General features: G+C 61.3%; 1 protein-coding gene across 3 annotated transcripts; it reads left to right on the forward strand.

The window, feature by feature from the left end:
* The first annotated feature begins 5,278 nt into the window (after window positions 1-5,278).
* On the forward strand, window positions 5,279-27,434 carry LOC311512882 (leucine-rich repeat-containing protein 25-like). Of its 3 annotated transcripts, XM_084614291.1 has the most exons (6): window positions 5,279-5,407; window positions 7,196-7,354; window positions 8,970-9,156; window positions 23,121-23,191; window positions 24,273-25,067; window positions 26,491-27,434. In XM_084614291.1, exons 3-6 carry the CDS (start codon window positions 9,124-9,126, stop codon window positions 26,639-26,641), a joined length of 1,050 nt encoding a protein of 349 aa, XP_084470417.1. In that variant the 5' UTR covers window positions 5,279-5,407; window positions 7,196-7,354; window positions 8,970-9,123; the 3' UTR covers window positions 26,642-27,434. The 3 variants fall into 3 exon arrangements, with proteins under 3 accessions (XP_084470417.1, XP_084470418.1, XP_084470419.1); XM_084614292.1 differs by lacking the exons at window positions 5,279-5,407; window positions 7,196-7,354; window positions 8,970-9,156 and adding an exon at window positions 19,151-19,546 and having other exon boundaries at window positions 24,269-25,067; XM_084614293.1 differs by lacking the exons at window positions 5,279-5,407; window positions 7,196-7,354; window positions 8,970-9,156 and adding an exon at window positions 19,151-19,546.
* The last annotated feature ends 419 nt before the right edge of the window (window positions 27,435-27,853 follow it).

A 27,853-nucleotide genomic window follows, 5' to 3' on the forward strand; every position in this document is an offset into this window, starting at 1 on the left:
CCCATCCCATATGCAATGCCTAGCGACTCCAGCCCCGTCCAGTTCTCTGGGGCTTCTCCAGGGGGGCGATTCTCTGTTGCTGGTCTCCCCCCAGCAAGGCCCTTGGCATGGTGGGGCAGGGGGGGGGAGTGCAGGGCTCTATCCTCCCAGAGCCAATCCACCTCCTTGAAGCCAGGCCCCCTCCCCTGCGTGGGAACCACGCACCCACCCAGCTGCACATGGCTCCCCTCTGGCTGTCAGGGATGGAGGGAGCATATGGCCCTGGGAGTCAGGACACCTGGGTTCTTTTCCCACTCTGCCACTGAGTCACTGCAGGTCCTAGGGCAGGTCTGTGAATGCTTCTGGGCCTTGAGGAGCCGGGCTGGCTGGGGTCAGCCACTGGCCTGTAGCCAGGCCTGGTCCGTGGTGACTGGCAGCTGTGTCCCTCCAGTGGCTGTTGGTGGCTTGGGGGGCTCAGATCAGTTCCTAGGGATGAGCCGTCTGCCTAGCACAGGCGCTTGCTGGCCCTGGGCTGCTGGGCTGGGCAGGGAGGCCTGGTCCCAGTGGCCAGCGAAGAGAAGACTCCCTGTACAATGGGGCTGAGGCCGCTGGGAGTCTCCTCTGTTACTTTGTGCAATGGGCATCGGTGGCTTTGCTCCCGGGTGCATCCCTGTCCCAGCAGTAGGTGCTGGGGAGGCTGAGCAGGGCCACCAGCCACCCAGCCTCACTTGCCCGCCTGGTAACACCTCAGCCCATGTTCCTGAGGCCCAGGGTAACCGATCCCCCGCTCGTTGGCTGAATCTGCGGCAGCTCTGGCTTGCTGGCACACCACAGACCTGGGAACCTCACAGCGCCATCACGCCAGCCCGGCTGCCAATGTGTGAGTGTCACGGGGGAAAACTGGCCCAGAAACCTGAGCTGGCTCTTTGTGACGAAGCGGGACTGTTCTTAATGTTTCCTCTGAATAGTGTGGGGGTGCCTCAGTTTCCCCTAGGCAGTTCTTAAGTATCTAGGTGGTGGGATAAGGGTGTATGATCGTTGCAGAGCCCTAGAGGGCAGGTACGTGCAGGGGTCTGGACACACAGAATGGCCGACACCCTGTTTCCTGGCAACTGATGGCCTGGGCCCTTCCCCCCTGTGAGGTGAGAGCTGAAGGGTTGGAGAACAAAGGAATCAGGTGACCTCCTGGCCCGGGAAAGGGACAGAGCAGGGCGGGGCTGGAGGGAGTTTCATTTGGATGCTGGCTGGGGAGTGGAGTGAAGGGCAGACGTGGTTGTCTGGCTCACTGCCCCCCCAAAATGGAACCAGCTGAGGGGTCCCGTTCTCTGCACCTGCAAGCTCTGTGCTAGACCATGTTTCTGTCGTCTAATAAACCTCTGTTTTACTGGCTGGCCGAGAGTCACGTCTGACTGCAGAGTTGGGGGGCAGGACCCTCTGGCTTCCCCAAGACCCCGCCTGAGAGGACTCGCTGTGGGAAGTGCATGGAGGGGCAGAGGATGCTGAATGCTCCAAGGTCAGACCCAGGAAGGGGGAAGCCGGGTGAGCTGTGTGTCCTGCAGACAGTCTGCTCACAGAAAGGAGACTTCCTCAGAGTCCTGACTGGCTTCATGGGGAGCAGTTCCAGAGCATCGCCCGGGGACTCCGTGACACTCTTCCATCTCCTGCTGACACTGCCTGCTGTGTCCTGGTGCAGAGAGATCAGGGAGCAGGACGCTGCCAGGAGCCACAGCCATGGGCAATCTCTCCGACTCCTTGCTCCCCATGCCCCAGACCTGGGCATTCCACAGCCAGGACAGCCAGGGGGTTAAGGAGTGATGCCTCCCCCCACCTAGTCATCTCCCCACGTGCCAGTGGGCCCACCACTGGGCTGCAGCCCCCTGTGGAGCAGACTCAAATCACCCCTCTGGGCGGATGTGTTGCGTGTGGGGGAGAGGGAAGGAAGCTGGGGGGGGCTTTCCCCTGCCCCACTCCTGGGTTCCCCAGCTCTTTGCCAGGCAGCGAGTTATGACGAAGCAGAGACAGAACCTTGGCCAGGATGCCAGGCCCTCCATCATCACCCAGCAGAGCCCAGCATGGCGCCGACCCCTTGGCACACTCCAGCCTGTCTGTGAGTGGGCGCCCTGCCCGCTGAGCGTGCTGGGAGAGCACCAGGCTCTCGGGGCTGGCCAGGGAGGCACTCTTCCAATGGGAGACCCGCACCCGGGGGAGAGGCTGCTCCTTCTCCTATTCCCAGCCAGGAGCTGAGGTCCAGAGCGCACGGGAACCTGCTTGGGGTGGCCCGGGGAATGTATGGCAGAAGCAGGGATCAAACCCACGTCACCCATGGCCTGCTCAACCCGCCCTCCCCCCGAACCTGGCTCCCACTGCAGCAGCTGCTCCTAGCATGTCCAGACAGAGGAAGTGGTTTCCCTGGCAACATGACTGCTCTGGGACACCCCCCACACTGACGGGAGCTTGGCCGGATGGGGGGCCATGGGCTGGCAGCCGCGCCCATCTCTCCTGCCAGCCTGGCAGGGTGTGGGGCAGCGGCTGGCAGCTGCCCAGGTGCAGATAAGGGCCTAGCAGTGGTACAGGGAGCTGGGGTGGGTGGGCAGACGCACAGACAGCTGTGGAGGTGCCCGGACACAGCCCCTCCGTGCGCCTGTTGGACAAGGAGCCGCATGTCCCCTGCTGGGTCTGGTGAAGACGGGATCATCTGGCCCCACTTCACACGGCGCTCCCAGGTGCCGGGGGAACCCAGCCTCCAACCAGCACTCAGCAGTGGAGACCCAGCACCACATGTCCCGGGCCCAGCCCAGCAGGAGGCGCCCTCTGCAGCACGACTGCGCATGGACCACAGGAGCCCCTTGCCCTGGGTACTGCACAGGATGCCCATGCCGTGAGCCTGGCTGCTGGCTGGGAGACCCCACAAGGGGTTAAATCTTGCTCCAGGAGCCAGCCACAAGGTGCCGAGCTGGCCCCACCCTGCAGGCAATGGGCGACCCCTGTCCTTGCAAGTGGGCCCACCGGGGTGCTCCCCAGCACCTGGGCAGCCTGGCGTGCATAGGGCCTCACTCCAATGGGACTGGCCCAGGCGCAGGGGCTGCCCTGTCTGGGGCCCTCTTCCAGGGGAAGTGCAGGGGACTGCCAGGGCTGCTCAGCCAAGACCCCCAGGTGGTGCAGGCAGCTGGTCTCCTGGGGCCGCTGCCTGTCCAGTGCCCACCTGTTTGCAGTGGGCTCCGGGTGCTGCAGGGCTGCACTGCGATGGGCTGGAACCATCCTGGCCCAGACACCCACAGGCAGCGTGAGCAGCAGCCCCAACACCAGGATCTGTGGTGCCTGAGGGGCAGAGCATCCTGCGAGCGGAGGCAGGAGCGGCAGCCCCAGCAGGCAGACGGAGGCGCCCCGGGGGAGCCAGGGGGTAGCGGGGAGTGGCCATGCTTAGGGACATTCACCGGGGCCAAGGACGCCGCTTCCAGCAGCAGCGCCAGCCCCATCTGGTTCGGATTTGTCCGGGGCCAGCGCTGGCCATGGTGTTGTTAACCCCTTGGAGCCTGTGGCCGGATGTTCCAGGGACAGTGTCCCAGCAACGTGATCCCCAGGCTGGCTCAGGGAGAGAGCCCAGGCTGACCGGGCCCCTGTCTGGGGACACCCCCACCCTGCAGCACCCGTCCCTCGTTCCCAGGCCGGGTGGGGTCTGCAAAGCCCTGGGTAGCCATGTGCCCTTTAGGTGCCAGCTGTGACACTAGGCCCTGTGCTGGTGTCCAGCCGGGCAGTGCTCTTCACCCCGCTTCAGGCAGGGCAGCAGCAGGCTCCTTCATGTCTGCCTGGGGAGGGGGCTTAGTGCAGTGAGCAAGGAAGGGCTGTGAGGTGCTGGGGAGCTCCTGGAGCTGCCTGGTGGCTTTGCTTATAGGGAGGAGCAGCAGAATGGTCTGGGCCTGGGAGCCCCATGCCCTGCCCCTGGGCTGAGAGGTCAGCCACAGCTGCTCTGAGGGCGGCGTTGCACCTCCTTGTCTCCCGTGCCAGGGTGTGACACCCAAGGGGCTGGGTAGGGGATCCCCACAGTGCCAGTCTCCCATCCCAGTGCTGGGCACATCCAGTCCCAGCATGGCTCACATCTGGGGCTGATTTCCAAGGTGGCTGCAGTGCTGGGGCATTGCACGCTCAGGGCTGCAGAGTTAAGCCTCTGTGTCTGCCCCATGGAGTCGGCTCGGCTCCATGAGGATTGGCGGGGATTAGCCAGCGCGCCGTGGCCAGTCACTCCAGGATTTCTCAGGCGCTCTCTGTGCCAAACATGGAGCGGCCCTTCAGCAGCACGAGCCAAGCGTCAGCAGCACACGGCCTCCCTGTGCCCCAGGGGCTGACGTCAGTGAGCCGGGGCAAAGCAGAGCCAGGCAGATCCTGCAGGAGCAAGCAGGCAGCTAGTCAGGGAACCAGCTCCCAGCCTCAAGGCGCTCCATTGTGTTGTTGTGTGCATGAGCATGTGTGTGTGCATGCAGAGTTTGTGTGTGTATATTGTTCATGGGGGGTATGTGTGCATGGATTGTGCTCATGTGCCTGTCTGAGTGTGCATCCATATACTGTGTGTGAATGTGGGGCGGGGTGTGCATGCACTGGGCACGTATATTGTATGTGTGTGTGGGAGTTGTGTGTGCACTGTGGGGGGGCGTGCGTGCACTGAGTGTGTTGTGTGTGCATTGTGTGTACGTGTGGGGTGTGACCAAGCGGGACTGTTCTTAATGTTTCCTCTGAATAGTGTGGGGGTGCCTCAGTTTCCCCGATGCAGTTCTTAAGTATCTAGGGGGTGGGGTAAGGGTGTATGATCCTTGCAGAGCCCTAGAGGGCAGGTGTGTGCAGGGGTCTGGACACAGAGAATGGCCGACACCCTGTTTCCTGGCACCTGATGGCCTGGGCCCTTCCCCCCCTGCAAGGTAAGAGCTAAAGGGTTGGAGAACAAAGGAATCCGGTGACCTCCTGGCCCGGGAAAGGAACAAAGCCCAGGGGAAGAGGGGCTGGAGGGAGTTTCAGTTTGGGGGCTGGCTGGAGACCTGGAGTGAAGGGCAGACGGGGTTGTCCGGCTCACTGCCCCTCAAAATGGACTCAGCTGAGGGGTCCGGTTCTCTGCACCTGCAAGCTCTGTTTTAGACCATGTTCCTGTCGTCTAATAAACCTTCTGTGTTACTGGCTGGCTGAGAGTCACGTCTGACTGCGAAGTTGGGGTGCAGGACCCTCTGGCTTCCCCAGGAGCCCGCCTGGGCGGACTCGCTGTGGGAAGCGCACGGAGGGGCAGAGGATACTGAATGCTCCGAGGTCAGACCCAGGAAGGTGGAGCCGGGTGAGCTGTGTGTCCTGCAGACAGGCTGCTCCCAGAGAGGAGACTTCCCCAGAGTCCTGCCTGGCTTCAGGGGGAGCAGTTCCAGAGCATCGCCCAGGGACTCCGTGACATGGGGTATGTGTGCATACACTGTGCTCATTTTGTGCATGTGGGAGTGTGCGTCCATATCCTACGTGTGTCTTTGTGCAGGCACCGTGCGTGTGTGCACACTGGCTGCCAAGCTGGCTGGCCGTGACCACGGAGCATGAGTTCTAACTTCAGCTTGGACTGATACGAACCAGGGCACAAATCCCAAACTGGGGGTGAGTTCTGCACCTCGATTTCACCAACCAATTACCAAGTGTGAACCCCTCAGGCACTAGCCCAGCCTAACCCAGGAGCCAGGCAGTGCCCTTGGGTACTCCGATTTCTAACATCACTCAGGCAAGCTGCCTTTGTGATAGATGGCCCCTTACACCAAGGATCACAGCAACATTCAGGTTACTCCCAGCCCCAAAGAGCAGTCACTTACCCCAGGTCGCTTGCACCTTACATCTCACACCAAAGACAGGGGCTTGTAGCCAATCCTAGAATAAACATTGTAGCAGATTTATTAACTAGGGAAAGGCAACAAGAGTCATTTACATATTTAAAGCAGGTGTACATACATCACCCAAAAGAATGAGTTCCAAGCTTAAGTTTCAAACAGTAACAGCAGCTTCTGTGGTAAGATCAGATTTTGTCACGGAGGCCGCAGGTTCTGTGACTTTCAGAGACCTCCGTGACATTTTCCACCTCAGCTTCAGCCCCGTGCCCTGGGGTGGCAAGGCCGGACCTTGTCAGCTGGCACAGGAAGCGTGGGCCCCACAGCTCTGATCTGCCGTGGGCGCGGTGGGCCTAGAGCTCTGAGCCACTGTGGGCAGTGGGAGACCCGCAGCTGTCAGCCCCGCCACCTGGTCACAGGCTCCTGTGAATTTTTGTTTAGGGCCCCTGACCTGTCCATGACTGTTACTAAAAACAACTGTGACAAAATCTTAACCTTAGGAATCAGCAAGCTCTATATGTCCTTTGGGACTAACCCAGGCTAATGCAGCTGGGGAGCCCTTGCTTTCGCCTAGCACCCTTGCCCCCCAGTCTGAGCAGCAGAGAGATACAGTTCCTCCTTGTTACACCCTTCCCCCCCTTCCACTTTGAGCTGCAAACTCAGCCACTGGGAGGAATCCATTTCACTCTGCTTGAGGCAGGGAGAGGGAAAGTAAACAACAAAGTCTTTTGTCCTCTTTAACACTTCACTCTAGTCGTGTCAGCTGCAATGTGGGTGGGGCGGGACGGGACCCCAGCACTTCGCACTAAGCAATGACTCGCTCCTGTCTGGTGAGGTACACGGGTACAAAGACTCACAATGCAAATGCTGGGGCTCACCTTGCAGTCACCACAGGTGTTGGAAGTGAGCTTAATGGCCAGCAGCAGCTCCATGCACATAGTGCAGCCAAACCCATTCTGAGCCCTGCTACCCAGGCTAATGCCACTGACCCCAGGCGCGCCAGAATGAGTCCAGCTCTGCCTCTGTCAGTGGTCCGAGGCACGGGCACCTTGGCATGAGCTGGCACCGGGTGTGCCAGCATCACACTGGTTATGTGGGCATTTATGACAGACATGATGCCAACACACCCATTACTCTGCACATCTCTGGTCCCCCACTGCCCTGCCTGGCTGTGCCATCCCCATGGCACACGCTGCAAAGCAGGGCCAACGGCAGTGTCCAGCTTGCCTGCCACGCCTGGCGCCCGCCTCATGCTGGGGCTGGTGCAGAGCGGCTCAGCTCTGCTCCGGGGTCTGGCGTCTGCTGGCCAATCTCATCCCAGTGCCGAGGGGGAGGATGTCGCCATGGTAACCCATCAAAATGTCCCTGTCGCTCTCCAGGCTCCAGCGCAGCGGATCTGTCTGAGCCAGAGCTCTGGCTGCCAGTGGAGGGCAAAGGATTGAGTGTGGAGAGCGGCCTCTGCCATGCCGGTGGGGGCTCACAACCAGCGGCCTGCCCAGCGCCCCGTGGCAGGGAGGGGGAGCAGCGGCTGCAGAGCGGTGAGCCCTTTGCTGGAGATAAAGGAGGGAGGGGAAGCCACTGGGATGAGACCATGGCACCTTCCCCCTGCGAAGGAGACAGTGCCGCCCCTCCAGTATTTCCCTGCCTGTGCCCATGTGTCATCCCGTCCCTGATGCCCCAAGGGACCCTTCCCAGCCCGCCGCCCGCTGCCAGACCCCTGAGGGAGGGCGCTAGGCACGCTGGCATCCTCCGCTTTCGCCTCACCCCTGGGTAACGTTGGGGCTTGGTGCCAAGTCCCCCTCTTGGACCATGGAACAGGGGGAAGGAGGGGGGGAAATATACCAATCAGTCCTGGATACAGCCACTGGCCTGGCCCAGGGAGGACTTGACCCAGGGGTCTCTGCGGAGCTAGCTGCCCACAGTGTGGAGAGCTCTGGGCCTGCACAGGGCCCCGTGGGCAGCAGGAGCCTATGCACCCCACTGTGGGTGGGGGGAATCAAACCTCCTGCATCAGGGCTGGAGCCAGTCTCTGGCTCCTCCGGATTAGGACGTTTGCTGTGGGCTAGACCAGCTACTCCCTGGAGAGGGGAGCCTGCAGGGAGGGGAGGTCAGGCTGGGGGCTAGGGCCAGCTCGCCGGAGCAGGCTCAGCAAGTGCCATACCCTTTGCCCAGGCCCCAGGGTGAGACCTGGGGTCTAGTCCTCACCTGGGAGGTTGGGAAATGGCAAACAACCCAGTAAAGCCCCTGCTCCAGCCCTGTCAACTGCTCAGAGCCACTGGGGTCTTTGTCCCCCTGCAAGGCTGAGCCCCTGGCACTGTGCCCACTGGGCAGCGGCTGGTGCATTAAGCTCCTGGAGGCAGGGCAAGTCCATGCAGCTGGCCCAGAGGGGTGGATCAGAGACAGCACTGAGCCGGTGCTGAGTTGGAGCTTGATGGATCCTCCATGGAGGCGGCTCCTGGGAATCCTGGATCCGGAGTAGCTGGGGAGGGAGCCCCTATTTCCTGCTGCGAGACTCCCTGGATTGAGGCTGGCCTCTGCTGGCCACAGGCCCAAGCCACTGGTGCGCATCCTGGCTGCGTTTCCTCCCCAGGCCAGCAGCCCTCATCCACCGGGCTCCCCTTGCCACACCAGGAACCTGGCTTGGCGTTTTGTTATTGGATCACGGTGGATCGAGCGCCCGCCCCCAAGACTTGCTCCCCCCGAAAACTGCAGTGAGACCCAGCTCAGTGTCACAGGAATGGCCACACCGGCCCAGACTAATGGCTTTGCTAGCCCAGTCTCTGCCAGAGGCCAGTGCCAGCTGCTTCAGAGGGAACGAACAGGACAGGGCAATTACTGAATGACCCATCCCTGGTCGGCCAGCCCCCCTTCCGCAGGCAGAGGTTAGGGCCACCCACAGCGTGAGGTGATGTTCCTGAGGATCTGGGCTGATAGCCATGGCTGGACCTAGCCGCCAGGAACTTCTCGCGCTCTTTTTTTAACCTGGTTATATTTTGGCCTTCACAACATCCCCTGGCAATGAGTCCCACAGGGTGACGGTGCGCTGCCTTGTGTTTGTGTGAAACCTGCTGCCTGGTCATGTCATGGGGTGACCCCTGGTGCTCGGGTTATGGGAAGAAGAAAATGACATTTCCCTGTTCACTTTCTCCACAGCGTACCCCATTGTACAGACTGTCACATCCCCCCTTCGTGTCTCGTCTCCAAGACGAGCTGTCCCACTCTGTTTAATCTCGCCTCATCTGGAAGCTGTTCCATTTTCCCTGCCCTGCTCTGCCCCTTTCCCAAGGCTAACACACCCTTTCTGGAGATGGAGAGACCAGAGCTACCTGCAGTGGACAAGGTGGGGGTGCACCAGGGATTTATACAGCAGCTTTATGGTATTTTCTATTTTATGATCTATCTTTTTCCTGACGGTTCCTGGCTGCACCAAGTGCCGTCACTGTTGGATGGCAGGCACCACTACGGGCAGGGCCCTGGCTGTACCCCTGCCGCCCCCCGCCCTGTGCCTGGGCAGAGCGCACACTCGCCCAGTTGCCTCCTTTCCATAACCCATGCTCTGTCTCCCCCGGCTTGCTGGGCTTCACACCACCCACCTCTGCCTCCACTCCCCCTTACCCACGCCCCTTCCCGGCCACACGGTGCCACAACACACCCGCTGCGCTGCCCGAGGCCTGCGGCGGCAGTGGGCTCTGGTAAGGCCCCAGGGTAAAGGCTGTGAGCTGCAGAGCTATTTTGGGACGCGGCTGCTGCTTTGCAGAGAAAAGGGGTTTAGGGAGAGCAGGGAGCCGCCCTGGGCTGGGGGCCCCGGGGAGAATCAGCCCCTGCCCACACCTTCACCAATGATCCTGCCACTCTCAGGCAGCTTGCCAAGGGGCTCTCTCTACCCAGCCCCAAGGGGGGGGCACCCCACACTGGGCTGGCTGCGGCTGGAGTTGTACCCCTCCCCGCCACTGCACACAGCAGTTGGCTCCCAGCACCGCTCTCAGCACTGCCAGCAAAGCAGCTGCTTGGCTTCCCTGCCAGCCAGCAGGGCTGACAAAACGGCAGCTCCGAGCCCATATCTGCTTCCTGGGGCAGATAAGGAAGATGCCCCGTCCCCTGGCCTCCAGCTGCCCGCTTGCCAGGGAGGTGCCCTCAGGGGCTGGCAAGTGGGTACAGCTCCTGACACCAGTGGCCCCGACTAGCTGGTGAAGGTGAAACTCCCCTGCCACTGGAGGCCACAGCCAGCCCCAGGGCTGTCTCCCCAAAGAGGCAGGGAGGCACTGGCAGGATCCAGCTATTGCAAGATTGAATTAGCTCCCAGGGGTGATTGCTGCAGCCAGAGACAATCCACAGAGTCTCCCAGGGCCAAGGCCCATGGTGTGGCTTTGCTGCCCTCTTGTTACGGGACTGAGTATGGCATGTCAGTCCAGGGGTTGGCACCTGGCCGCTCCTCCAGCCAGCTGGCCATGCCTGACCCAGGTGACCCAGGCAGTCTCATCAGAGCGTCCCCACCATAAACTTTCCAAGCTCAGGCTTGAAGCCAGTTTGGTTTTTTTGCCCCGACAGCTGCCCTGGGGAAGCTGTTCCAGAGCTTCACTCCTCCGATGGTTAGATACCTGCGGCTAAGTTCATGCCTACACGTGTTGCCGGCCGCAGTCAGTGGTTTGGAATCAGGCCCTTCTCCAAACCCTAGGACCAGCCCATTGCGTGACCAGCAACCTGGGGTCAGGAAGCTGCAAACCGGCTTGTGAAATGTGACACCAGGCAGGAGATGTGCATGTGGGAAATCCCCAGCCAGCCCCCTGCTCCCCTGCATCTGCCCTGGCCTGTGGCCTCCACAGCCAGCACCATTAAAAAAAGAGAAGCGGCTGTCTCACACACACACACACACACACACACGCTGTGCGTGTCAGGGGTGCACACTGTGACGCCACAGGGAGGGGGGAGTGCTGACCTGGGGATGTGGCAGGGGGGTTTCATTGGGGATGGGAGACCTGAGAGCCTGTCACCTGAGCCGGGGAGAGGGGAGGTAACACCTCTGCCTGGGAAACTGGACAGAGGCTGCAGGAGGGAGCCTGCTGGGGGGGTTTTAGTTTCAGTTTGGTGCTGGGTGGAGGAACGCAGGGAACCCCAGGGCTGGGGTCTGAGCTCCCTGCCCCCCAGAAGGACTCGACTGAGGGGTCCTGGTTGTACCCACAAGCTCTGTTTGAGACTGTGTTCCTATTGTCCAATAAACCTTCTGTTTTACTGGCTGGCTGAGGGTCATGGTGAATCCCAGGAAGAGGGGTGCAGGGCCCTGACTCCCCCACACTCTGTCACACACACACACACACACACACAGTGAGTGTCAGGAACACACACCCACATCCCTGGGCTCACCACACTGAGCCCTGCTCTGTCACTCGCTCTCCAGGAGGGGCTGTTCCTCGCAAGGGACAAGGGCCTAAAGAGGAGACTAGAGAAACCCCGACCGCCCGACACTCCCAGTGATGTTGCACAGATCTGACCCCTCCTGTTTGCGCCCCCCCTCCCTGCCCCTCTGTGCAGCTCTCTGGCCTGCCCCCCAGCTGGGGGGGAGCTTTCTGCTCTGCAGCACTGTCTCTGTCTCCCTCCCCACTTCAGTTCCACTCCCAGGGCCCTGACAGGTGCTGTGGTTCCCCAGCTCCCCTGCAGATGTCAGTCGAACACCCACGCATGGGCCAGGCCCTGCGGCTCCCCCATGGAGGGCAGTGGGTTGGGCCCAGCTCCGAAGGGAGCTCAGAGTTAAGGGCTGTCTAGAGCTGCCGGGTGGGGCAGCCCCCAGCGTGGCCAGATTGAGCCACTGTGAGATCCCCCTGGGCAGTGCAGCCAGGGGACGGGGTTTGCTGCCTGTGGACCCACCAACGCCCCAGGACCTGTCCAATTTCCCAGTGGGCTCTGGGCATCTGCCAGGACTCGGTGCATCAGTGTGGGTCCCAGCCCTCGGTGCGCCTCTGTCCCCCTAGAAGCGTGGTGAAGTGGGGAGCCTGCCCCCAGCCCCTTTTCCAGTAGGGGTGCCACATGATGTGAGACCTTGACGAGGATTCAAACCAGTGAAAGGGTCCCTCACCCCTGGCGTCAGGCCAGAGCACAGCCCCAGCACAGCCCCCGCTGAGCCCCCTCCCCAGCAGGGCTCAGAGTCCAGGGGGGACCAGGCAGGTGGCTCTGGAGTCAGGGCACTGTCGCTCCCTCCCTGTGTTGGCTGGTGGTGAGCTCAGAGGGCAGGAGCAGGGCTACCCGCAGACACTGCGTGGCCGAGTGGGTCGGGGCTGGGAGGGTGTCACGGAGTCCCCGGGCGATGCTCTGGAACTGCTCCCTACGAAGCCAGGCAGGACTCTAGGGAAGTCTCCTCTCTGGGAGCAGCCTGTCTGCAGGACACACAGCTCACCCGGCTTCCCCCTTCCTGGGTCTGACCTCGGAGCATTCAGCATCCTCTGCCCCTCCAGGCGCTTCCCACAGCCAGTCCGCTCAGGCGGGGTCCTGGGGAAGCCAGAGGGTCCTGCCCCCCAACTCCGTCAGACGGGACTCTCAGCCAGCCAGTAAAACAGAGGTTTATTAGATGACAGGAACATGGTCTAACACAGAGCTTGCAGGTGCAGAGAACAGGACCCCTCAGCTGGGTCCATTCTGGGGGGCAGTGAGCCAGACAACCACGTCTGCACTTTACTCCCTGTCCCCAGCCAGCCCCAAACTGAAACTCTCCCCAGCCCCTCCTCCTCTGGGCTTTGTCCCTTTCCCAGGCCAGGAGGTCACCTGATTCCTTTGTTCTCCAACCCTGTAGCTCTCACCTTGCAGGGGGGAAGGGCCCAGGCCATCAGTTGCCAGGAAACAGGGTGTCGGCCATTCTCTGTGTCCAGACCCCTGCACACACCTGCCCTCTAGGGCTCTGCAACGACCATACACCCTTATCCCACCCCCTAGATACTTAAGAACTGCCTAGGGGAAACTGAGGCACCCCCACACTATTCAGAGGAAACATTAAGAACAGTCCTGCTTCGTCACAGAGGGCCCCATGGAGCCGTGCCGCCAACCCTGCCTGCCCGAGCTGACTCTGAAGTGGGGCAGGGTGAAGCAGGGGGGCTGTTCCGTTGGAGCCCCAGGACACAGGATGCTCATGGGCAGCGCGCTGGGCTCTCACACCGGGACACACTCACCAGGCCCAGGGGTGACTCTTTCATCACGCCCGGTTCTCGCCTAGCTGCGGTTGTGGCTTCGCACTTAAAGCCCGGCACCAACTGGGTGCCAGGTCGCCAGCTCTCTGCGCAAACCTGGGCTCCGAGTCAACCAAACCTGCTTGTGGCCCAGTTTGGCCTAAGCTGGAGGGTAACTACCAAGATGTTCAAATATTATGGTGAGGTCAGGAGGACCATATGAAAGCCTCGATAGATATGGATGGGTGCATTGGAGATGGATGGAGAGAGAGAGAGAAAGAAGGTGGGTGAGTAAAGGGCTTTTACATCCACCAAATAGGGACAGGATGGGGAGCAGAGAAAGTTTCCTCCACCATTCCCAGCCTATGTGCCTCCAAACTGAGCTGGAAGGGATGCATCTAGCAGGGACATGGGAATTCAGACGCCAGGTCCAGCCTCCCTGGCTCCTGTCCTTTAGGAACTGGGCTGAGATACGGCCACTCGCTGAAGGCAACGGTGCTACAGACTTGGGCTAGGCCAGTCCTGTATAAGGGAGGGGGTGTGACAACCTCTTGTGCGTTACCTAGGGAGGTGGTAGAATCTCCTTCCTTAGAGGTTTTTAAGGTCAGGCTTGACAAAGCCCTGGCTGGGATGATTTAACTGGGAATTGGTCCTGCTTCGAGCAGGGGGTTGGACTAGATGACCTTCTGGGGTCCCTTCCAACCCTGATCTTCTATGATTCTATGATTCTATGTCTCTGTGCTCACACTAGCAGGGCCAGCTGCTGCAAGGTGCTGAGTTCTCCCCCCTGCCCCCCACTGGCTGTAGCGGGAGGGAGCCGTGGGGCTTTGAGAACCAGGCCCAGTGTCCCAGGACAGGCACCTCCCCAGCCAAGGTGCCCTGAATCTTTGGGCACATGGATCTGGGGCCCTTAGGGGCCCCTCCCGCTCAGCTACCCGCTCAGCTGAATGTGGTATGCGTGAGGCCCTGCCCCCTCCCTCCGCCAGTGAATGACATCCCGCCCTGCCCCTTGGGTCCCTGAAGCTAAAGCCCCAGTTGTAGGGGAAGCTTTAGCACAGCTCTCGGCTGTGGGGCACCTGCCCTTCGAGTGAGAGAGCCTGGGCTGTCCCCACGTCCTCCGCCCCCTGAGCTCTCCCTTCTTACTGCACAGGCAGCACTAGGCACATGCCAGCCCCCGTGTCCCTCGACCCACCTGCCACGCCCAGAGTGGCCCAAAGGGAAGGGACGCTGCAGGTTCCCGGTCACCCTGTCGCACACAGCTCCACGGGAACACCGAGCACCTGGATTCCCTCATCAGGAAAGCCCGGCTCCAGCTCGTTAGCGAAGAATGCGGCAGTAGCCCTGGAACCATTGGACACAAAGGGTGACCCAGGAAATCACCTGGTGCCGAAACTCAGCTACCAAGCTGCCTCTTGGCCCAGAAGGGGCTGTGTACCCCAAGGCCGTCTCAGCAGGATGGTGGAGCCCTGCCTTTTAGGAGCCCAAGCCTGCTGCAGCCTGTCTCCCCCGGGCAAAGGCTAACCGGGGGGGTTGCCGACTCGCCAGCTGCAGCTTTGCATGGTCACTGTCTTCACCCCAGCCAATCCGTCCCCACCTGGATTTGCTTTTTCCAGCAGCCCCCGCAAGCTACTGACTAGCACCGTGCTTCGCCAGTAAACGGGGGTCCATGGTGTGACGAAGTGGGCCTGTTCTTAATGTTTCCTCCGAATATTGTGGGGGTGCCTCAGTTTCCCCTATGCAGTTCTTAAGTATCTAGGTGGTGGGGTAAGGGTGTATGATCATTGCAGAGCCCTAGAGGGCAGGTGTGTGCAGGGGTCTGGACACAGAGAATGGCCGACACCCTGTTTTCTGGCAACTGATGGCCTGGGCCCTTCCCCCCCTGCAAGGTGAAAGCTGAAGGGTTGGAGAACAAAGGAATCAGGTGACCACCTGGCCCGGGAAAGGAACAAAGCCCAGAGGAGGAGGGGCTGGAGGGAGTTTCAGTTTGGGGCTGGCTGGGACATGGAGTGAAGTGCAGACGTGGTTGTCTGGCTCACTGCCCCCCAGAATGGACCCAGCTGAGGGGTCCCGTTCTCTGCACCTGCAAGCTCTGTGTTAGACCATGTTCCTGTCGTCTAATAAACCTTCTGTTTTACTGGCTGGCTGAGAGTCCCGTCTGACTGCGAAGTTGGGGTGCAGGACCCTCTGGCTTCCCCAGGAGCCCCACCTGAGTGGACTCACTGCGGGGAAGCGCACGGAGGGGCAGAGGATGCTGAATGCTCCGAGGTCAGACCCAGGAAGGTGGGAGCTGTGTGTCCTGAAGACAGGCTGCTCACAGAAAGGCGACTACCCCAGAGTCCTGACTGGCCTCATGGGGAGCAGTTCCAGAGCATCGCCCAGGGACTCCGTGACAACTGGTGGCAGCGGTGGGATGTACTGCACCCCGTGGATGGCACTTCCTGCAGTAAGTGACTGGGGAGCAGTAACACGAAGGGGGATCGCCGAGGACCAGGCCTGCTGAAGGCTCAGAGAGGAGCGGTTTCGGGGGGCGGTTAACCCCTGGGAGTGTGTGACCAGCGAGAAGGACTGTGCAGTAATAGGGTCCCCCTGGGGACTGCAGTGAGCAGTCTCAGGGGCGGAGGAGCCTGCAGCTTGGCCCGGGGAGAGAGAAGGACTTTTGCAGTAACAGGGTTCCCCTGGGGATTGCAGTGAGCAGTCCAAGGGGCGGAGGAGTCTGCAGCTCGACCCTGGCAAAGAGGTGGTGACCTCGAGAAGGGCTGGCACACTAGGGGTTCTCCCTGGAAACCGTGGGGAGCTGAGAACACACGGCCTGTGAGTCCACAACAACTTGGGAGGAGCGGAGTGATGGCCTGTCACCGTCTCCTTAAGAAGGACATTGTAACCCTGTGCAAAAAGAGAGGGTTGAGCGTTGGAAAGTTCACCAAAGCAGAGTTCATCGTGCAGCTGGAGGAGGATGACCGCTCTAAGGGACAGATTCCTGACCCCAAATGGGGCTATAGCAGGATCTGGGAGCAGCTGGAGCGGGAGCCAGGCATCACCAAGACTCCTGTCCCCGACCAGACGAGGGTCTTCACGATCGGGTTCCCCATCCGGGGATCGGAGACGGACGGGATTGGAGCTGAGTCCGAGGGAGCAAGAGGACTGTGGGAGACAGCGAGAGCCCGAGAAAGAGCTGCAGAAGCAGCAGCAGCGTGAACTGGCGGTGGTGGGGTGGAGAGGCCTGGGGACCTCCCCGGGGTGAGTGGGGATAGACCCCGGGGGGCCAGTTCCGCAGGGAACCTCGAGATTAAATTGCTGCCCCTGGTTAAGGAGGGGGGGATGTGGATGCCACCTCACTGCCTTTGAGCAGGCTGGCGATTTGAACCAAGGGGACCCTGCGGAAAAGCCCCGGTGTCTAGCTCCCTTGCTGGGTCCCAAGGCCACAGACTCTGTCGTCCAGATGGTTGGGGATGTGGACAGGCTCCCACTCCTGACCCCAACCTATATGTCTGTGTGGAGTTTCCTGGGGCCAGGCCCCTGGGACCCCCAGTGGGAGCGGAAGGTGATGGTCAATGGGGAGACATTCCTGGGGTGGCGAGATCCTGGGACAGAGAGAACTGTTGTCAGGCCCTGGGTGGTGCAGCCTCAGATGCTGAGGGGCTGTGTGAGCTGGGTGAGGGTCCCAGGGACGAAGCCCCTCGCCTTCCCTATGGCCCAGATCCCTGTGCAGACCCAGGAGGAGTGGGGCTGGCTGGTCGTTGGGGTGCCCCAGGACACCAGCTGCGAGACCCTGTTGTGGGGTGACTGTGTCTCTTTGGGACAGGATCCAGGCCCTGTTCCTGTAACTGCCAAGGGTTTGAATTTGAATCCAGGGAACCAATCGGCGGAGAGGGAAATGGTCAGTGAAAATGCAGATGACCTGGCTGGCAGCAGGGAGGAGCCGCTAGGCTCAGGATACCTGCCTGCCTGTAACCAGACCCCTGGGGCTGGGTGGGACAGAGAGATGCTCCCTGCCCCCTTGCACACCAGAGTGGGGACTCTAGCTGGCTCTGATGCATTGAGGAAAGCAGTGGCCTGCTCCCACTGGGACAGCAAGGGCAGTGCTGAGCACAGTGGGAGCTGAGACCCCAGCAGAGTGGGGGGAGACACAGGCAGGGCAGGGGATCTGTGGGGAGTGGCAAGGTGCTTGGTAAGGAAAGTTTGGATGAGCCTAGGCAGCCTTGTGATCTGATGGCTGTGTCCAATCAGCAGGGTGGGAAGGCGAGGAGAGTGGAAGATGAGAGTCCCTGGACCTTACCTGTTAGCTGGGTGGAGAATTGGGACAGTGAAGGAAATGGGTCTCTGTCTGTCAGGGGTATTGACTTGCCTATGGAGGGAGCTACCCTGATCTCCAAGCAGTTGTCTGTGACCAGCCTTGTGTGCTGGGACAAAGGGAATGAGATCCCAACCTGTGTGTCTGGTAAAGGAGAAAGTGTGTCCGGCTCTTCTTGGTCTGTGGAGCAGACAGAAGGGGCCTTTCAGCCTGTGATGGTTGAGGGTCGTGCAGTTGTCTCAGAGCTGGTTCTGGATTCAGCTAAAGCCCAGGAAGGGAAGGGTCCTAAGTTTGTGTCTGCTCGGGAGAATAGCCCTGTAACTAGGTCGCATCCAGTTAGGGTCTATGTAAAATCCCCGAGACCAGACAATTCTGGTGCTTGTATTTTGCCTGTTGCTAGTGTGTTGTTGGAAAGGGTGGAGCAACTCTGTCTAATCAGGGTGAGATCCTAGCCAGGGCACAAGGAGAGCATGAAGGTGATGTGATTGTGTTACCTACTGAGGGTGTGGAAACCTGTAGCAAGGAGGAAAAGATTCCTGAACTTGTGTGTGGCAAAGGGAAGGAGAATGCTTCTAACCTTTTATCTAGGAAGTCTGTCGGTTTGCCTGAAAGGGGATTATGTAGGAATCCGCCTGATGGGCCAGAGGTGATTCTGGATGTAAGGGAGACCCAGAAAGAGTCTGTTGTTGCTCAGGAAAGTGTTCCCCTAGAGCAAGCCCTAGGTAAAGAGGGTAAGAGCAGAATTTCTGGGAGGGGTGAATTGTTGCATAGAAAATCCCTTGGGAAAGGAATCCTCATGGAGTCTTTGCAAGCAGTTTACTGCAACTGAAGGGTGTGAAAGTGATTTAATCAAGAAAGTTTCAGTTCCTAACAGCCAGAAATTTTCTGTTGTGAATGGATCCACTGACTTTCCTGTTGAAAGATCCAGTGTGGATAGCTTTGAGAAGGTCTCAGATGGAGTGAAAGCTGTTTAGAAAGGTATACCGTCCTATAACCAAGTGGCTGTGTTTGGCCAGCTTGTTGGGGAGACAAGGTTGTTGAGAAAGGGATGTCTCCATGCTAGTTCTGTAAGTGAACAGTATGTGGCCCAGGTCAAGATGGGGGCCCTTAACCAAGAGAGCCCGAATTGCAGCCCTCCAGACTGGAGCTCTTGGAGAAAACCCAATCCCAGTTTGACCCCCTGGGGTTTTGGGGTGGCCAAAGGGCATGGGCTGCAGAAACCTTCCCACATGCAGCCTGCTAGTGCTATCGACCACCCCCGACCTAAGGGAGGGCGTGAAACTGGAAGGACCTGGTGTAACTCCTACCAAGGAATGGGAGAGATGCTGGGGCATCCATGGGAACATTGGTGGCTTCGAACTTCCCCAGGTCACCGGGTAAAGTGACCCCGCTCAGTTCGATCTCGAAGGGGGGAGAGATGTGACGAAGTGGGCCTGTTCTTAATGTTTCCTCCGAATATTGTGGGGGTGCCTCAGTTTCCCCTATGCAGTTCTTAAGTATCTAGGTGGTGGGGTAAGGGTGTATGATCATTGCAGAGCCCTAGAGGGCAGGTGTGTGCAGGGGTCTGGACACAGAGAATGGCCGACACCCTGTTTTCTGGCAACTGATGGCCTGGGCCCTTCCCCCCCTGCAAGGTGAAAGCTGAAGGGTTGGAGAACAAAGGAATCAGGTGACCACCTGGCCCGGGAAAGGAACAAAGCCCAGAGGAGGAGGGGCTGGAGGGAGTTTCAGTTTGGGGCTGGCTGGGACATGGAGTGAAGTGCAGACGTGGTTGTCTGGCTCACTGCCCCCCAGAATGGACCCAGCTGAGGGGTCCCGTTCTCTGCACCTGCAAGCTCTGTGTTAGACCATGTTCCTGTCGTCTAATAAACCTTCTGTTTTACTGGCTGGCTGAGAGTCCCGTCTGACTGCGAAGTTGGGGTGCAGGACCCTCTGGCTTCCCCAGGAGCCCCACCTGAGTGGACTCACTGCGGGGAAGCGCACGGAGGGGCAGAGGATGCTGAATGCTCCGAGGTCAGACCCAGGAAGGTGGGAGCTGTGTGTCCTGAAGACAGGCTGCTCACAGAAAGGCGACTACCCCAGAGTCCTGACTGGCCTCATGGGGAGCAGTTCCAGAGCATCGCCCAGGGACTCCGTGACACATGGTGAACCTACAAGACTCAGGTTACACCCGACCAGGCAGAGAGATAAGCACCCCCACCCCAAAGTGTGCGACCACCTTTTGGTGACCTGCCTTCCCACACAGAGCGAGAGAGGACAGGTGGCAGTGCAGAGCCAGAACCACCCAGGTAACTCCGCAGAGAGTCTGCTGACCAGCGTGATGCTGGCTTTCCTTAGCCACCTGATGGGCCATTATGCTGTGAACGAGTCTGTCTGTCCCGGACCCCAGGGATCCCTGCCAGCCTTATGCCCCCCCCCCCTCTGCCAGTGGGCACAGAGCTCGTGGCTCACACTGACGTCACTCATTAAGGAGTCAGCATAGGGCCAATCCTGGGATTTCCCCTCAGCGCCCCGACCGACCCTCCTTCCTCACGGCAACAGCTTCCCTTTTAGGAACGCCCAGGCCTCCCGCCCACTTCTGCCTCCCCAGCTCACTCCTCAGTGAGTCCTCGGCGAGCCCTTGACTCCGCCGGCCCCTCAGATGGAAATAAAAGTGCCCAGCCAAGCACTGTGCGGCGCGAGGCATCCTGTGAGGGGGCGCAGCCAAGCCCTGACAGCTGGCTGCGAATGTCTCCAATGGCCGGAGATGGGCACTAGATGGGGAGGGCTCTGAGTCAGGGGTGGCAGGGTTCTATTTTTGGTGGTGCCCAGAATGGGTCCAAGTTGTCCGCTCCCCCCACCACCTGCCTACGGCTCTGGGAGAGAGTTTGGGTGCGGGAGGGGTGTGGGCTCTAGGATAGAGTTTGGCTGCTGGGTGCAGGCTCTGGGCTAAGACAGGGGGAGGGGGTGCAGGAGGGGGGTTGGGTGCTGGATGCAAGCTCTGGGCTGGGATAGAGGGTTGGGGTGCAGGGCATGGGGCTGGGCCGGGGATGAGGAGTTTGGGGTGCAGCAGGCAGGTTGCCCTGGGGCTGGGGGCCAGAGAGGAGGACTCCCCCTCAGCCCTCTCCCTGCCGGCACCAGTGAGCTCTGGGGGAGGGGACGGCGGCCCCCTTCCCAGCCCCCCTGGCACCCCACTCACCTGAGCCCCCCCGGTTGCTGTTCAGGAGGTTCAGCCAGGATAAGGCTCCCCCCAGAGTCAACGCGGAGTTGCCCGCCGGGGGGGCCAAGGGGGTACACTGCCATGTGCCTCCTCCCTCCGCAGGTGCAGCAGCCGTGGCCGGTGAGGGAGTGCAGTGCGGAGCTGCCCAGGGCAGGCAGGGATGCTCGGGGGAGGAGACACATGGGGGCGGCAGGCGGGGCCAGGGAGGAGACCCGGCCCCGAACATTGGCGGAGCTGGGCCCCCTGGGCCCTGAATTTGCTGGAGCCCGGGCACCATGGGCCCATATAACTCACCGCCCCTGCTCTGAGTTACTACAGCGAATTCTCTCCCAGGTGTCTGGCTGGCGGGTCTCGCCCACATGCTCAGGGTCCAACCGATTGCCATATCTGAGGTCGGGAAAGAATTTCCCCCAGGTCAGACTGGCAGGGACCTTGGGGGGGTTCGCCTTCCTCTGTGGCATGGGTCACGGGTCACTTGCAGGTTTAAACTAGTGTCAGTGGTGGATTCGCTCTAACTTGAAGTCTTTAAACCATGATTTGAGGATGTCAGTGGCTCAGCCGGAGGTTAGGGGTCTTTTTCGGGAGTGGGGGTGTGTGGTTCTGGGGCCCGTGATGTTTAGCAGGTCAGACTAGCTGATCATGATGGTCCCTTCTGGCCTTAATGTCCCTGTCTCCCTGCGGGGCCTGCGCCGGGAAAGCATGGCTCACTGGCACTCTGCACAGAGCTGGTGCCAGCCATGGGGGTGAGCGAGTCCCTAGAGCCGCGTGCACTTGGAAGCCAGGCTGGAGCCAGCTGAAGGAAGCAGCCAATGCACGGCGTGTTTCCATGACCCTTTGCTTCGTGCTTGGAGCAGGGAGCCGAACCTGCCCCTGGAGCGCAGAGGGGAGCACCTAGCTCACCTGTGGGCAGCAGCCCTGGGGGATTTCAGCGCTTTCCCCTGCATGTTGCATTTACTGTAACTGCCTTTGCTTCACCTGGCCCTGCTTCCCCAATTCACTGTGAAGCCTGAGTCAGACACTGGCTAGAGGGGGGAGGGGAGCCAGGGGCTCTTTGGGGCTTGCAAGACAGGAGATGCCGGGCTGAGGACTCCAGATGGGTCTGGCATCAGTGACAAAGGGGCTGTCTCCAGGGCCAGAGCGGAGCATAGCCTGCCCCAGTGAGCTTGAGTCTCGCTAGCCCGGGCACAACAGCAGCAAAGACAGGTTAGCCCAGCAGGGTCCCTGGGGACACGCCTGGCTCACTGGCCCTGCTCTGGTTACCTGGGCTAGCCGGAGTCAGGTTTGCTTGGGTAGGCTATGCTGGGTGTGGCTCTTGGCAAGGCGCGACGAAGGGGACAAGCCAGGCCGGAGGCTGCAGGGCTGAGATCTGCGACATGCCCCTTCCGGCCCCTGCCAGGCCACGCTGGCCCTGCTGGCCAGCTAGGCCAGGTGCTCGGGGACCTCTTGACGCCTGCTCTGGAGCATCTCGCACTGGCCCTGCAGAGGCAGCAGGAGTCTGGGCCCATGGTTGGGAGGGGTCAGGTGTGTGGTGTCCACGGTGGGGGCTGCTAGGAGAGGGGGCCGTGTATCCCTACAACAGTCCAAGGGAGGCTGCTCTCCAGGGCACTGGACCTTGCCCGGCATGGCATACAGCACCCAGGGAGAGGGGGATCGGGGAGGAGCTGGGCGGGGTGGCGGAGTCTGCAGTGAGATGGTGCAAGGGAGGGCCAAAGGCAGGTGTTTGTGGCCGGAAGAGAGGGCCACGGGGGAAGGGGATGCACTGGCCCATGGGGCTCCTGAGTCCTTTGGTCCAAGCTCCCCGCCTTCCCCTCACCAACTCCTGGGCGCCCTCAGACCCAACCAGGGCTCAGCATCTGCTCCTGCTTGGGGGTGGGGTTTGCCTGTTGTGACATCGGAGCAGAGGAAGGCCCATTTCCTTCCTGTGCCCAGGGTGCAGAGTCAGCGGCCGTGGGCTGGGCAGGGGCCATGCTCCGTCTTGGGCATCAGGAATGGGTGGGGCAGGGTACTACACCCTGCAAGCCTGGGTGCCCGGCCCCCTTCCCTGGGGGCAGCGGAAGGGAGCTCCATGCCACGCCTGCAGGCTGGCAGCAGTGCCCACGCTCGGGCCCTCTCCACCTCTGTGCAGGCCCTTCACACCTGGGCTAGTGCTGGGGCAACCCCGCAGCGGTGCCGAAAGGCCCAGCCTCCCCCTTGTTGTCCTGCAGGGTCTGTGATGTTACCCAGCGGGGCCTCCCTCCAGAGGGAGGGAGCCCCCCAGTACTCCCACTCCGACAGGGACTCTCCCCAGTTAGCCCTCCTTGATGGGGCTGCTCCAATCTCCATTGTCCTGGCCCTGTGGCCAGGCTGTGATGCCCTGGGACGGCATGGCCTTGCCCTGCCCGGGGGCCATGAAGCATCCCCCTGGGCCCTGCAGATGCCCCTCACTTGGCAGCACCCCGCGCAGGGGGATGCCAGACTGAAAAACGAAAGCAAAGGGAGAGTGGCAGAGAAGGGAGGAGCCCAGAGCCAGCACACAGCGCGGGATGGCCCGGTGAGGGCAGGGCTCCCCTCCTGCTCCCCAAACCCGCTCCTGGCTCTCTAGCTACACCACAGAGCGTCCCTCCCCCACACTGTGACAGCCTCGGGCCAGCAAGAGAGGAACTGCCTGTTTCTCTTCTGTCCAGCTGCTGCGTCGCACAGGCAGAGGAGCAGAGGAGCAGACGCAGCGGAGGGCGGGAGGCAGGCGACAGCTCAGGTATGGGGCAGGGCTCCATGGGGCAGGATGGGGACAGAGCCAGTGGGCAGGTGCCTCTCGCCCTGTGCCACCGAGCAGCGCGGGGTGCCCGGGCTCACCTCTACGTGGGGAGGTGTGAAGGACCTTTGGGGAGCGGAGTGCCCGTTGGCCACAAGCCATCAGCCTGTCGTGGTAGGGCAGGGCCAGGCGGCCCCATCCTCGCCCCTCAGCTGGAGCTTGCAAGAGGCTGGCACGGGGGGCCCTGCCAGTGGTGCTGAAGAGCAGAGGCAGCGGCGTGGCTGGGCCCTTCCCTGCAAATGGCCTGAGCGGTGAACACCTAGGAGACACCCACGACTGGGCCACGGGGGCAGCAGTAACCCTGCGGGCGCGGGCTCCTCCGCCAAGCGCCCCCAGGGCTGGCAGTCTGCAGAGAGTCCTGCTGAGCTAAAGGGCTGGCGCTCAACCCCCAGCCCTGCAAAACAGCTGCCCCTCTGCCCAGCATGGTCGTCCACTAGAGAAAACGGGGCCTAGGGATGGGGCCGAGGCCAAGCCAGAGCGCGGACCCCCCCCGCCCCGCACGGCTCCCCGTGCTCAGGCCGTGTCTCTAGCCCCATTTGCCCCGACCATCTTCAGCTCTGCTCTCCGCCCCCACTTCCCTCCTCTCCCCACAAAGCCAGGGCATGTGACTCTGCAGAGCAGCTGCTTCCCCAGCTCTACTTTTCAGCCAGGCACCCACTCCAAGCGGAACTCCACAGCCCAGTAGACCAGTGCGACTACAGCCCGTGGCTGGGGCGAGGGGAGCCAGGGCTCCTGGGGGCACCCAGAGCGATACAGGGGAGCAGTCCCCGCTTCTCCCCACCCCTCCTGTTCCCTCCCGCCACCTCCTTTGCATAATGAGCATGCAGGGGCTAGTGCTGCCTGGCCTGGGGCATAATGCACCAGGAGGCCCCACAGCGTCCTCTGGCCAGCGGGGGAGCCTGCACGGAGCAGCCCTGCCTGGGGCGTGGAGCAGATAGGATCGAAGGGGGGTTCGCCTCCCGCACCTCTGCGCTGCTGCGACGCCCCCCATTTACAGCCTGCTTGTGTCCTGCTTCCCAGCTAGGAAGATGCTGGCACTCCTGGCAGCCCTGCTCCTCCTGCGCAGTGTGCCGTCCGGCTGGGCGCATTGCTTGGGGTCTCCAAATTCAAGCTCCTGCGAGGTCCTGGACTGGCTGGAATTCAGTAGCAACACTTTGACAGGCCTGAACTTCAGCAACCATGGCATCAGGGAAATCAATGGCTCCGCCCGGCTGGGGGGGTCGGTCAAGATGCTGGATCTGTCCTTTAACCGCCTGCAGACCCTTCCCCCGGATTTCCTCTCCCAGGCGCGCACTCTCAAGGAGCTTTACCTGCAGCACAACCAGCTGCGGGGGCTGCCCACTGAGTTCTTCAAGAACGCCTCCAGCCTGCTGCACCTGGTCCTCGACTGCGAGTGCGACGTGGTGGCGAGCGTCCTCAGCCACTGCATGGGCAGCAGCCCCACCGACAGCACGGAGCCCGCCTGCCACTGCCACTCAGCGCAGGAGGGACCCGTCAACGTCACCGCGTTCTACGGGCAGGAATGCCAGCCCCTGTGCGCGCTGCTCTGCGTGGCCCTCACCAGCTCAGTGCTGGCCGGGCTGCTGCTGGCGGGGGGCCTGGCTGTGGCCTTGCTCCTGCTCAGGAGGAAGAGACAGACCTCCGCCATCCACAGCAAGCGGGAATCCACCGCATCCGTCGCCCGCGGCCAGCCGCGCTACATCAGCCGCAACGCAGAGCCGGGCCCCGGCCAGGCCAACAACTATGAGAACGTCTTCATTGGCTACTCCCAGCCAGGAGGGCAATATGAGTGTCTGGAGAGAAAGGGACCGCAGTACAGGTGAGCACCGACTCAGCATCCCCGGGGCCCTAGGTCCCCTTCCCTCGGGGCAGGCAACCTGGGAGGCTGCATGCAGGGGGAAAATGCAATGATAGATAGAGGGATGTAATGTAGTCTGGGGATGGATAGATGGATGCACAGATAGATTGCTGGGTGTGTATGGATAGATAGATAGATAGAGTGAGCGAGGGGGTAGCCACCTGCCTTCCTCTCCGAGGGCTCATCAATCAGTTTGGGTTATTTAAGGTAAGAGCCACATCTGGCTGGTTGGGCTCATGGGCTCAGTCCAGAGAGCACCTTCGAAACAGAGCCTCCACTGGATGGCTATTAACCCTTTAAACACTCTGGGAACCCAAGGAGGCACCACCCAGCGTCCGGGTGAAACATGCCAGATGTCGAGAGCCGGGTGAGCCACCTGGATGTGTCTGGGGCTGCAGCAGGCTGAGGCTGGGTTCTGGTCTCACCCGAGATGTTTTATCCGAGCCGAGGAGGGTTTTAAGCAACGTCCTGGCTAATTCCTCCCCTCCCCCCCGTCCCCGGGGCAGCACTGCCTTGGCAAATCCACGAGGCCAGGGGATTCGGCCTGACTGGCAGGGGAGGGGTTAACCCCGCTGCTTTGCTGAAACCCGGGATGGTGAAACAGCCTCCGATGAAATTAACAAATATGGGAAGTTTGGGGAGGTGGTTTGAGAACAACACCTCGCTCGTGACCCTCAGGGCATGATGGGTGAGTCAGTCCCTGCCCCTCAGTCCCTATTACGGCACTCCATCCCATCCCCCCCCCCCCCGCCCCAGTCACATGTCATTCCACATCCCACAAACCTACCCCTGCCCCCGCAGCTGCTGTCTGGATTTGCCACAGAGAAATTCTTGCGACAAAGTCAGTTTCCGGGATAAAAAGACCAGAAGCTTGTGACCAGACTCCAGGCACGGGAGTGACACTCTCCTGTGCTAGGAGCCGTGGCCCCAGGGCTGCCACTTCTCCAGGAGCTGGGGCCCCATCCGTTCCCTCCCATGCATGCCGGGGCAGCGTTGACATGGAGCGGAAGGCCGGTCCGGGCGCTAGCCAGGAGACCTGGGCTCTGCCACAGCCCCCCGCAGGCCCTAGGGCATGTCGCCCCAGCTCCCCCTGAGCCATTGGCATGGCCCTGCCTCGCCGTGTGGCAGGCTGCGCACCGCTCAGACACTGCAGTATAAACGCGCGTCGGCCCAGTTCTCTCCACTTAACCCCCGTCACTGGAGCCAGCCCAGGGGGGATTCAGACCCTGCGGGCGGAGCCTTTGCGGCTGGCACTGCCCTGGTGCACTGGCTGTCCCCAGGCGCTAAGTGCAGGAGCAGGTGGCAGAGCCCCGAGCCCACTAGCTCCTGAGCTGCTCCCCACGCCGGGAGGGTAACGCAGGGCCCTCTCCACTGCCTGTCGCAGAGTCCAGCAGCTGGTGGACGAGGAGTGTTACATGGAGAGCGACACCTGCCACGGAGACCAGCCCATTTACGCCAACACCCAGCAGCTGTACAGCAGCAGCGTCCCCGCACCCAATGACGGCGAGGAGGTGTACATCATGCCGGACAAATGAGCCCTCCACCCGCCCGCCTGGAGGCGCCCCAGCCCCTGCTGTCTCTGGGGAGCGGGCTCGGGCAGTGGCGGGGCTTGGGTGCCACACTCCACGTTCAGCAGCTGTGACCATGTGTCACTCCCCAGGGAGGGGACTGCTGGGGTTCCCAATTAAAGCAAAATCCCCTGGCAATTGCTTCCCACCCTGGGTATTACCCTGCAGCCATGACCCAATTCAGCCCCATGGGAATGCAGACAGCTCAGGTTTCCCCTGGGGGTGGGAGAGGGCTGGAATTTCCCCTCCCTCTACAGAGGGAGAGCTCCTCATGGGGTAGGGGAGGGGGATCCTACCCCTGCATCAGTCTGCAAATTCCTCCAGAAATAGTTCCCATTTCTCCTGCCAAAGTGCCTGGTTCTGCGCCAGGCTGGCTGAGCCCCTGCTGGGACCCAAACACCAGCAATTCGGCCTCCATGGGGTTTCCTGTGCACCTGGGAACTGCCGGGGGGAGACACTTATGGAGGGGAGACAGCACACAGCCACCCCACGGAGCATCCAGCCACTTGTGCAGTGCTTGGGGGCTCAGTGGACCCCTCAAGGGAGGGCAAAAGGGACATGGGCAGGACAGAGCCGATTCCCAGAGGAAGTGGGGCCTCACTGGAAAGGAGGGACCCGGAGCGCTGGGGCTCCAGGAATCGAGGGAGATGGGCCCAGAGCAGGGCTCAAGGCAGCCAGGCCCTGGTGTGTCGTGGGGATTCCTGGGGTGGGGGACCTGCCCGCTTTTGCTGTCTGTACCAAGCTCAATAAAGAGACTGTAGCCACGACACCTGCAGGGTCAATAGCCACACTGCCCTCCAGACGGCCACAGGGGCCTCCCCTCCCACACTGGGGCAGGTCCTGCACTGACAGGGCAAGGCTCGGTGCTGGGGAGCGGGGCCCCATTCATTCATTCATTACGGCCCAGGACCCCCCAGGGGCTCAGATCAGCACCCTGCCCCATTCCTATGGTCAGCATGTGGGGCAGCCACCCTCTGGCGCACCGAGAGAGGACGAGCGGGGTGTGGAATCGTATCGGCTCCGCCGTGGCGCCTGGCCCTGCACAGGGACCTTGGCCCTGCGGAAAAGCGTTGAACTTCTGGGGCTGGAGTCAGGGCAGGTGGCGAGACTTGCTCAGTGCCGGGGGGCAGATCCCTGGCGCCAGGTAGGGCCTGCACTGGGCCCGGGCCTCTTCTGGCC

Source organism: Lepidochelys olivacea (assembly GCF_965140295.1).
Source record: "Lepidochelys olivacea isolate rLepOli2 genome assembly, chromosome: 25".
Lineage (NCBI taxonomy): Eukaryota > Metazoa > Chordata > Testudines > Cheloniidae > Lepidochelys > Lepidochelys olivacea.